At 45.8% G+C, this 11,954-nt stretch overlaps 1 protein-coding gene across 2 annotated transcripts in view; it reads right to left on the bottom strand.

The window, feature by feature from the left end:
• Window positions 1-11,954, bottom strand: part of fer1l4 (fer-1 like family member 4) — a 229,219-nt gene that overhangs the window by 168,186 nt on the left and 49,079 nt on the right. Inside the window, exons 9-11 of one of the 2 annotated variants that reach the window (XM_070896525.1) lie at window positions 7,416-7,547; window positions 1,472-1,534; window positions 679-763 (exon numbers count right to left, since the gene is read on the bottom strand). In XM_070896525.1, coding sequence (XP_070752626.1) covers window positions 679-763; window positions 1,472-1,534; window positions 7,416-7,547 — 280 coding nt within the window. Of the gene's footprint in view, window positions 1-484; window positions 560-678; window positions 764-1,471; window positions 1,535-7,415; window positions 7,548-11,954 lie in introns of those variants that run through there. The other variant, XM_070896526.1, reaches the window with a different exon arrangement.

Here is an 11,954-nt window from a genome sequence, read left to right as displayed (position 1 = left end):
AACATATCAAAGTAAACTGTTCACTCTCGTGAAGCGATAGTTAGGAAGCAGTAAGAGAATGAAATGGAGATTGATAGATGGAATAATAGACACAGAAAGTGTCAGAGAATTTGTCGGAAACTATCGAGTATGGATGAGGCTGAAGTCATAGAGGCTACTCCTGATAATTCAAAGTCATTTCCTCTACTAAATCAAAATGGAATTATTCAATGATTTGAATTAATCAATGTGAATGACACAGAAAAATGTGAAATTAGTGCTAAAAATAGTTTCTCAGATAATTTCATGAATTAAGAGGAACAAATGGTACTGACCTAGAACGAGAATTGTAAAGTTTAGCTGGCAAGACCAGAGTTATACTGCAAGCTGTGCCTGTTTGCACATACCCACTAGCAGCTGTTGAGAGAAAATCAGTAGCAGTGTGTTTTCTTGTTTTACTGATTCGTTATTAGTTTATAAAGTGCCAGGTGGTCTAGTTACTTACAGAATGGGGACAGGAAAGTTCACTGAAAGGACATTTATAAAGAATAGGTGATTAGATCTCTCTCTGCATCTCCCAATTTTCAGGACATGAGCTATTTTTATGCAAATGGTGTTGGTAAGATTGTGACATCCCAGTGTGTTGTTTGAGTTAGTGGAACTGATCGCTGGTTGTAGAGATGTGGTGAATCTAGTTACCAGGCTGCTGATAAACCGTCCCTGCATCGATCTTGAACGTTCCCAACTGAACTCCGGTGAATGGAATTTTTTTTGCATGAACAACCTGGAGCACAAATAAAATTAGGCATCAACCCAGATTGTGTTGCCACGGTTTCCTATCCAAATGCATTCTTCATAACCCTAACTCCTCACATTTACCTTCTCCCATAGGGCTAGGCTTTTAAAACACAAGCTTGATGGCATCAACTGCTGCTAAATCTAACCACCTTCTCCCTTCCTGTTTCAACCTTGATGATGTGCGGCACTCTGGGACTGAGGCATTCACCTCGGTTTCTGAGTCAACAATCAGGGCCTGGATTACACAATCAAGTAGCACAAAGTCGGGAGGTCCTGGTGTCAATAGCAGTGGTTAATCACTTGCTGCCCTGCTGCTCCATGGAGGGGAAAAATCAGCCAGGATTGCTGCTTCCAAATATTACAGAACAACCCCGACTAGAATACTGGGTGATGACAGGATTGGGATTGTCTGTGGTTTCCCACACTGGAAGGTGACTGATGCTCACGGAACTGTACCCCAGTGACCGAGTCAATTCCCTCAGGGAAGGGGGGAAATCTGGCAAATCACTGCATTTTTCCAAGGTCTAAAATCAAAATGACTCAGTTGGTACCAAAGTTTGTTGAGTATAGTGGACTGAATCAGGGGACTTCCCTTTTGCAGATATGTTAAATCCAAATGTTGGTTTAGTCCTTGAATAATGAAATACTATTCAAATATCTCTACCTCAATTGTTAGTAATGGTCTCATACTTACAATAATTTCAATAATTTTATCAAACAAGACTGCTGGTGGCTCTTGGAATTCAAAGACAAAATACTAGGAAGGAAAGAGACAAAATAAGTTATTGTAATAAAAACAGAAAATGCCAGAAACACTCAGCAGGTCGGGCAGCATCTGTAGAGAGAGAAACAGAGTTAACGTTTCAGGTCAATGACCTCTGGATTATTACCTGAGCCACGTGCAAACTGGCATGGAGAAAAGCTGACTCGGGAAGTGAACACGTGACTGAAGGAGTGGTGTGGGAAAGAGCGGGTCCATTTCATGGGGCACTGGCACCAGGTCTGTAACAGGAAGGAGCTGTACCATTGGGATGGGACCAGGGTCCTAGTGGAAAGGATAAATAGGCGGTCACAAGGACTTTGAACTGGTAAATCGGGAGGGGGGTGGGGGGGGCTCAGGGGAAATTGCAGTACAAAAATTACAAATAGTAGCTTAAAATCAAACAACAGGGAGTAAGGGGTTATGGGGAGCGGGCGGGGAAGTGGAGCTGAGTCCATGATCAGATCAGCCATGATCTTATTGAATGGCGGAGCAGGCTCGAGGGGCCAAATGGCCGACTCCTGCTCCTATTTCTTATAAAAGGGAAGAGAGTAGAGTAGCAATCAGAAATTGTGCTTTAGGCACTACATATAATGCCAGAACGGGTAAGGACAACAGATTTAGTTCCCTACAGGACATTAGTGAACCAGATAGGGTTTTACGATAATCCGATAGTTTCATGGTCACTATTACTGATACTAGCTGTTTAATTCCAGGTTTAGTTAATTAACTGAATTTAAATTCCCCAGCTGCCGTGGTGGGATTTGAACTTACGTCACTGGGCTATATGTCCAGGCCTCTGCATTACTAGTCCAGTAACATAACCACTATGTTACCGTACCCCCAGTACAAGAGAATAAGTGTTCTTTTTCTAAACGCACGAAGTATAAGGAATAAATTGAATCTGCTGCAGGCACAAATTCAATTTGGAGGCGATGACATGGCAGCCTTTACTGAGACATGGCTGCAAGGCAGTCAGGACTGGGAACTAAATATACCCGGTTATAAGGTCTACAGGACAGATAGGGAAAAGGCAGAGGGGAGGAGTAGCCTCAGTGATTAAGGATGAAATCACTTCAATGATGAGAGGATTTAAAGAGATAATCAGGCACTGGAGACTTTATGGGTAGAATTAAGAAATAGGAGAGGGTCAAAGACTGTGGTGGGCGTGGTGTATAGGCCCCCTGGTAGCAGCTCTGAAGTGCTAGATTGAATCAATGCAGCGATTAGACAAGCGTGTAGAAAGGCAGAGTGCTTTTAATGGGGGAATTTAACTTTCATATAGATTGGGAAAAGCAGACTAGCACCTGTCAGAAAGGTCGTGAAATTCTTGTGTTGTCCGGGATAGTTTCCTACAACAATATGTAGAGGCAATAAGGGGGCAAGCCATATTAGGTTTAGTAATCGAGTTCAACGTAACGTTTGAAAGGGAGAAGCATGAAACAGCTACTAAGATTCTAGATTTAGGTAAGGCCAACTTCAATGGGATGAGGCAGAGATTGCACAGTAAACTGGGCAAATCTGTTAATGGGTAAAATGACAGAAGATCAGTGGGAGATGTTTAAGAAAGAATTTGTGATACAGAATCCGTTTATGCTCCTGAAGGGCAAAAGCTCTACTTGCCAAAAAAAACCACCTATGGACAACTAAAGAGGTAAGTGACAGTGTAAAACTAACGGGCATACAGACGTTTAGAAACAGTGCAGATCCTGGCGAATGGGTAAGATACAAGGAACAGCAAAAGGTAAACAGCTTAAAACAGATAGTAAGCTACCAAAAGCGAGTACAAGAAGCTTGCAAGTGATATCAAGATCAGTACGAAGACTGTTTCGTTACATTAGGGAACAGAGGGTGATCAGGAGCTATGTTGGCCCCTTACAATCTGTACATTGTCAATGGCAATGGGGAATGGCGGACACGTTGAATAATTACTTTGCGTCAGTATTTACAGTAGAAGAGGATAGCATGCCGGACATCCCAAAGAAACTAATATTGAATCAGGGACAGGAACTCAATAAAATGAACGTAAAGAAGAAAATAATGGCACTAAAGAGAGACAAATCCCCAGGGCCAGATGGTTTGCATCCCAGGGATTTAAAGAAATAGGTGACCACCTTGCACATGCTCTAACTATTATCTTGCAAAGTTCTCTAGATTCAGGAACTATCTCGTTAGATTGAAAAATTGCGCATGTCACTCCACTTTTTAAGAATGGCAAGGGAGGAACACCAGGAAATGAAAGACCAGTTATCCTAACGTCTGTTGTGGGGAAATTGCTAGACTCCATGATTAAGGATAAAGTGACTGAACGCCTTGAAAATGTTCAGTTGATGAAAGAGAGCCAGCATGGGTTTGTGAAAGGTAGATCATGCCTGACAAACATGATAGAATGTTTTGAGGAGGTGACTAAAGTAGTGGACAGGGGAATGTCTATGGTGGATTCCATAAGACATTTGATAAAGTTCCACAAGCATAAGATTACATAGGATTCACAGCACAGAAACAGGCCATGCCGGCATTTATGCTCCACTCGAGCCTCCTCCCGTCTTTCCTCATCTAAATCTATCGATTCCCTTCTCCCTCATATGCTTGTCTAGCCTCCCCTTAAATGCATCAATACTATTCATTTCGACCACTCACTGTGGTCGCAAGTTCCATATTTTCATCTTTCTTTGCGTAAAGAATTTTCTGGCTCCCATGTCAGCCGACATTGTTAACGGTTCTCTCTCCTCAGGTACTGTCCCCCTCTCCCTCAAATCTGCCGTCATCACCCCTCTCCTCAAAAAACAACTCTCAACCCCTACCTCCTTGTAAACTACTGCCCCATCTCCAACCTCGCTTTCCTCGCCAAAGTCCTTGAGCGTGTCGTCGCCTCCCAAATCTGTGCCCATCTTTCCCGCAATTCCATGTCTGAATCCCTCTGATCCGGTTTCCGCCCCTGCCACAGAACCGAAACGGCTCTCATCAGTCACACATGACATCTTTTGTGACTATCACAAAGGCAAACTATCCCTCTTCGTCCTTCCTGCAGCCTGTGACACAGTTGACCACTCTATCCTCCTCCAACGCCTCTCCACCATGGTCCAGCTGGGTGGGACTGCACTCGCCTGGTTCTATCCTCCTCCAACGCCTCTCCACCATGGTCCAGCTGGGTGGGACTGCACTCGCCTGGTTCTATCCTCCTCCAACGCCTCTCCACCATGGTCCAGCTGGGTGGGACTGCACTCGCCTGGTTCTATCCTCCTCCAACGCCTCTCCACCATGGTCCAGCTGGGTGGGACTGCACTCGCCTGGTTCTATCCTCCTCCAACGCCTCTCCACCATGGTCCAGCTGGGTGGGACTGCACTCGCCTGGTTCCATCCTCCTCCAACGCCTCTCCACCATGGTCCAGCTGGGTGGGACTGCACTCGCCTGGTTCTATTCTTATCCATCTAATCGTAGTCAGAGAATCACCTGCAACGGCTTCTCTTCCCACCCCCGCATCGTTACCTCTGGTGTCCCCCCAGGATCTATCCTTGGCCCCTCCTATTTCTCATCTACATGTTGCCCCTTGGTGACATCATCTGAAACCACAGCGTCAGTTTCCACATGTACGCTGAGACACCCAGCTCTACCTCACCACCACTTCTCTCCACCCCTCCACGGTCTCTAAATTGTCACACTGCTTGTCCCACATCCAGTCCTGGATGAGCAGAAATTTTCTCCAATTGAATATTGGGAATACCGAAGCAATTGTTTTCGGTCCCCGCCACAAACTCCGTTCCCTCGCCACTGACTCCATCCCTGTCCCTCACATCTGTCTGAGGCTGAACCACATTGTTCACAACCTTGGTGTCATATTTGACCCTGAAATGAGCTTCCGCCCAAATATCCGCAGCATAACTAAGACCGCCTCAGCTCATCTGCTGCTGAAGCCCTCATCAATGCCTTTGTTACCTCTAGACTTGACTATTGCAATGCACTCCTGGCTGGCCTCCCACATTCTACCCTACGTAAACTTGAGGTGATCCGAAACTCGGCTGCCCATGTCCTAACTCGCACCGAGTCGCGCTCACCCATCACCCCCGGTGCTCGCTGACCTACATTGGTTCACGGTTAAGCAACGCCTCGATTTCAAAACTTTCATCCTTGTTTTCAAATCCCTCCATGGCCCTTGCCCCTCCCTATCTCTGTAATCTCCTCCAGCCCCACAACCTGCCCCCCCCACCCGCACCCCGCCGGAGATGTTTGCGCTCCTCTAATTCTTCCCTCTTGACTATAATCGCTCCACCATTGGTGGCCGTGTCTTCCGTTGCCTGGTCCCCAAGCTCTGGAACTCTCTGCCTAAACTTCTCCGCCTCTCTACCTCTCTTTCCTCCTTCAGCACGCTCCTTGTTGACCAAGCTTTTGAATTGACGCTGAGCCTCTAGTGCCCCCTAGTGTGACCGCTGTGAAAACCAGGCGGTCAGAGCTGTCCCAGCGGTGGTGAGCGAAGTAAGTAACGAATGAGTTAAGTGTGATTGTTTGGTTTATTTTTATTTTTGTGATTTATCCGAATGTGGGGTAGAAATGTTTGTGTGGTTTGTGCGATTGTTTTTCTGAGGGAGCTCCGAGGCCGGGTCTTTAGCTCAGGATTTTCTGTTGGTCAGCCAGCCTAGCTCCACAAGAGAGGTATACAACGCCTCGCTTAGCGATCCGGCCCCACACTCGGGGGCCCAAATAATGAATTTTGTGGCTGAGGACGCAAACCATTTCCCGGCGCAAACTTCACCGCCCCGCCGCCATTACCGCCCCGAAATGACCAGAACCAAAACTCCAGCTCCATGGAGTTAGGTCACAGATCAGCCATGATCTCATTGGATGGTGGAACAGGCTCGGGAGGCTGAATGGCCTCCTGTTCCTAATACCAAACCCTACGCTATTATACATGCTGTGTCTGAGATAGTCCCGAAGTAACAATACATTTTATCATTACTTTGGCCACCATAAACTCTGCTCCTGGCCACTGACTCCATCCACCTCCCCAGCCACTCATTCAGGCTGAACCAGCCAGTGCGAGACCTGGACCTCTGTTTGACCAAGAGATGAGTGCCAAACACCACATCCTACCCATCACCACAACTTCTTGTTTCCATCTCTGCCTGTTTCTGCTCCGACCTCAACTCCGACACCGCTGAAACCCTTTATCCGGGCTTTGGTCACTGACAGAATATTTTTCTCTCATGCCCTCTTTCTGGCTCTGACTGGCTAACTTCCATAACCTCTGATTTGGCCAAAGTTTAGCAACTCATCTTTTCTGCCCTCACTCCCCATCCAGGCTTCCTGCAATGTCTACATTCAGGTGCTGACTTGTTACTGAGGAGAAAGGCGGTGGAATATAGAATACAAGGTAGAATTGGATGATTTGGAAATTTGACACGAATAAATGGATTGCAACAGATGAGCATGCTGCCTAAGCAATACTTCAGTGCAAACCGCTGCTTACTGAATACTCATAATAGACAAAGAAAGATGTGAAAAATTAGGCTATGCACTTGATAGAATCAGCCAGAAATTAGTCACAATTTCACAGCCCCTTGTTCGCGTTGATCAATAATAGCGTGGCACACACATCTTACTGAGATCGGTAAGTAAATACTGGTTTTCTTAAAAGCATTATTAAAACACTCATTACGTTCAGCTCTTTCATATTATAGGTATTGTATAGTTTTATAATTTAGATGGGGGGGGATCCATGATTACTAATCCATTTGAAAAGTGGTCCTTGAGAACCACTGTTCAAACCCACTCTCAGCATTGCCACAAGATGAGACATTCTTCAGCAGCAGAGTGTCAGGACGGAGTGTGTTGGTTGTAGAGTTATTCTGCTGTCTGAGGGTCGGCAGTTTCTGGATTTACCTCATTGTAAAACGGGCAGTTGGTGGATTTCTGGGTTGCGGTGTGTTTCTTTTCATCTCCCACCTTCACGTAAACCACAGGGTCAATGTTGACGCCGATTAACTTTCGTGCCTCGTATATGTTGACTGTTACCTACGAGAGGCAACAAAACAATCAGATTCTCATAGAATCAAATAGCACAGCACAGAAATGGCCATTCAGCCCATCCTAATCCTAACCCCAACCCTAACCCCAAACCCTAATCCGAATCCCAGCCCCAAACCCTAATCCTAACCCCAACCCCAACCCCAACCCTAACCGCAAACCCTAATCCTAATCCCAACCCTAATCCTAAACCCAACCCCAACCCCAAACCCTAATCCTAACCCTAATCGCAACCCCAAACCCAAATCCTAACACGAATCCCAACCCTAATCCTAACCCTAACCCCTAATCCTAACCCTAACCCCTAACCCCAACCCCAGCCCTGGCCCTAACCCTAGCTCTGGCCCTAGCCCTAACCCTGGCCCTAACCCTGGCCCTAAGCCTAGCCCTAGCCCTAACTCTAACCCCATCATATCTGTGCTTCTTAGAACATAAGAACATAAGAACATAAGAATTAGGAACAGGAGTAGGCCATCTAGCCCCTCGAGCCTGCCCCACCATTCAATAAGATCATGGCTGATCTGGTCGTGGACTCAGCTCCACTTACCCGCCCTCTCCCCGTAACCCTTAATTCCCTTATTGGTTAAAAATCTATCAATCTTTGACTTGAAAACATTCAATGAGCTAGCCTCAACTGCTTCCTTGGGCAGAGAATTCCACAGATTCACAACCCTCTGGGAGAAGAAATTCCTTCTCAACTCGGTTTTAAATTGGCTCCTCCGTATTTTGAGGCTGTGCCCCCTAGTTCTAGCCTCCCCGACCAGTGGAAACAACCTCTCTGCCTCTATCTTGTCTATCCCTTTCATGATTTTAAATGTTTCTATAAGATCACCCCTCATCCTTCTGAACTCCAAGGAGTAAAGACCCAGCCTACTCAATCTATCATCATAAGGTAACCCCCTCATTTCTGGAATCAGCCTAGTGAATCGTCTCTGTACCCCTTCCAAAGCTAGTATATCCTTCCTTAAGTAAGGTGACCAAAACTGCACGCAGTACTCCAGGTGCGGCCTTACCAATACCTTATACAGTTGCAGCAAGACCTCCCTGCTTTTGTACTCCATCCCTTTCGCAATGAAGGCCAACATAGAAACATAGAAACATAGAAAATAGGTGCAGGAGCATGCCATTCAGCCCTTCTAGCCTGCACCGCCATTCAATGAGTTCATGGCTGAACATGAAACTTCAGTACCCCCTTCCTGCTTTCTCGCCATAACCCTTGATCCCCCGAGTAGTAAGGACTTCATCTAACTCCTTTTTGAATATATTTAGTGAATTGGCCTCAACTACTTTCTGTGGTAGAGAATTCCACAGGTTCACCACTCTCTGGGTGAAGAAGTTTCTCCTCATCTCGGTCCTAAATGGCTTACCCCTTATCCTCAGACTGTGACCCCTGGTTCTGGACTTCCCCAACATTGGGAACATTCTTCCTGCATCTAACCTGTCTAAACCCGTCAGAATTTTAAACGTTTCTATGAGGTCCCCTCTCATTCTTCTGAACTCCAGTGAATACAAGCCCAGTTGATCCAGTCTTTCTTGATAGGTCATTCCCGCCATCCCGGGAATCAGTCCGGTGAATCTTCGCTGCACTCCCTCAATAGCAAGAATGTCCTTCCTCAAGTTAGGAGACGAAAACTGTACACAATACTCCAGGTGTGGCCTCACCAAGGCCCTGTACAACTGTAGCAACACCTCCCTGCCCCTGTATTCAAATCCCCTCGCTATGAAGGCCAACATGCCATTTGCTTTCTTAACCGCCTGCTGTACCTGCATGCTAACCTTCAATGACTGATGTACCATGACACCCAGGTCTCGTTGCACCTTCCCTTTTCCTAATCTGTCACCATTCAGATAATAGTCTGTCTCTCTGTTTTTACCACCAAAGTGGATAACCTCACATTTATCCATATTATACTTCATCTGCCATGCATTTGCCCACTCACCTAACCTATCCAAGTCACTCTGCAGCCTAATAGCATCCTCCTCGCAGCTCATACTGCCACCCAACTTAGTGTCATCCGCAAATTTGGAGATACTGCATTTAATCCCCTCGTCTAAATCATTAATGTACAATGTAAACAGCTGGGGCCCCAGCACAGAACCTTGCGGCACCCCACTAGTCACTGCCTGCCATTCTGAAAAGTACCCGTTTACTCCTACTCTTTGCTTCCTGTCTGACAACCAGTTCTCAATCCACGTCAGCACACTACCCCCAATCCCATGTGCTTTAACTTTGCACATTAATCTCTTGTGTGGGACCTTGTCGAAAGCCTTCTGAAAGTCCAAATATACCACATCAACTGGTTCTTCTTTGTCCACTTTACTGGAAATATCCTCAAAAAATTCCAGCAGATTTGTCAAGCATGATTTCCCTTTCACAAATCCATGCTGACTTGGACCTATCATGTCACCATTTTCCAGATGCACTGCTATGACATCCTTAATAATTGATTCCATCATTTTACCCACTACTGAGGTCAGGCTGACCAGTCTATAATTCCCTGTTTTCTCTCTCCCTCCTTTTTTAAAAAGTGGGGTTACATTGGCTACCCTCCACTCCATAGGAACTGATCCAGAGTCAATGGAATGTTGGAAAATGACTGTCAATGCATCCGCTATTTCCAAGGCCACCTCCTTAAGTACTCTGGGATGCAGTCCATCAGGCCCTGGGGATTTATCGGCCTTCAATCCCATCAATTTCCCCAACACAATTTCCCGACTAATAAAGATTTCTCTCAGTTCCCCCTCCTTACTAGACCCTCTGACCCCTTTTATATCCGGAAGGTTGTTTGTGTCCTCCTTAGTGAATACCGAACCAAAGTACTTGTTCAATTGGTCTGCCATTTCTTTGTTCCCCGTTATGACTTCCCCTGATTCTGACTGCAGGGGACCTACGTTTGTCTTTACTAACCTTTTTCTCTTTACATACCTATAGAAACTTTTGCAATCCGCCTTAATGTTTCCTGCAAGCTTCTTCTCGTACTCCATTTTCCCTGCCCTAATCAAACCCTTTGTCCTCCTCTGCTGAGTCCTAAATTTCTCCCAGTCCCCAGGTTCGCTGCTATTTCTGGCTAATTTGTATGCCACTTCCTTGGCTTTAATACTATCCATGATTTCCCTAGATAGCCACGGTTGAGCCACCTTCCCTTTTTTATTTTTACGCCAGACAGGAATGTACAATTGTTGTAATTCATCCATGCGGCCTCTAAATGTCTGCCATTGCCCATCCACAGTCAACCCCCTAAGTATCATTCGCCAATCTATCCTAGCCAATTCACGCCTCATACCTTCAAAGTTACCCTTCTTTAAGTTCTGGACCATGGTCTCTGAATTTACTGTTTCATTCTCCATCCTAATGCAGAATTCCACCATATTATGGTCACTCTTCCCCAAGGGGCCTCGAACAATTCCATTTGCCTTCCTGATTACCTGCTGCACCTGCAAACTAACCTTTTGGGATTCATGCACAAGGACCCCCAGGTCCCTCTGCACCACAGCATGTTGTAATTTCTCCCCATTCAAATAATATTCTCTTTTACTGTTTTTTTTCCCAAGCTGTTTTTCCGACATTGTATTCCATCTGCCAAACCTTAGCCCATTCGCTTAACCTATCCAAATCTCCTTGCTGTCTCTCTGAGTCCTCTACACAACCCGCTTTCCCACTAATCTTAGTGTCATCTGCAAATTTTGTTGCACTACACTCTGTCCCCTCTTCCAGGTCATCTATGTATATTGTAAACAGCTGTGGTCCCAGCACTGATCCCTGTGGCACACCACTAACCACTGATTTCCAACCGGAAAAGGACCCATTTATCCCGACTCTCTGCTTTCTGTTCGCCAGCCAATTCTCTATCCATGCTAATACATTTCCTCTGACTCCGCGTACCTTTATCTTCTGCAGTAACCTTTTGTGTGGCAACTTATCGAATGCCTTTTAGAAATCTAAATACACCACATCCATCGGTACACCTCTATCCACCATGCTCGTTATATCCTCAAAGAATTCCAGTAAGTTAGTTAAACATGATTTCCCTTTCATGAATCCATGCTGCGTCTGCTTGATTGCACTATTCCTATCCAGATGTCCCGCTATTTCTTCCTTAATGATAGTTTCAAGCATTTTCCCCACTACCGATGTTAAACTAACCGGCCTATAGTTACCTGCCTTTTGCCTGCCCCCTTTTTTAAACAGAGGCGTTACATTAGCTGCTCTCCAATCCGCTGGTACCTCCCCAGAGTCCAGAGAATTTTGGTAGATTATAACGAATGCATCTGCTATAACTTCAGCCATCTCTTTTAATACCCTGGGATGTATTTCATCAGGACCAGGGGACTTGTCTACCTTCAGTCTCATTAGCCTGTCCAGCACTACCCCCCTAGTGATAGTGATTGTCTCAA

The sequence above is a fragment of the Pristiophorus japonicus genome, chromosome 12 (genome assembly GCF_044704955.1).
Source record: "Pristiophorus japonicus isolate sPriJap1 chromosome 12, sPriJap1.hap1, whole genome shotgun sequence".
In the NCBI taxonomy this organism is placed as follows: Eukaryota; Metazoa; Chordata; class Chondrichthyes; family Pristiophoridae; genus Pristiophorus; species Pristiophorus japonicus.
Note: the sequence above shows the minus strand (reverse complement) of the source record. Positions and strands in the feature narration are given on the sequence as shown.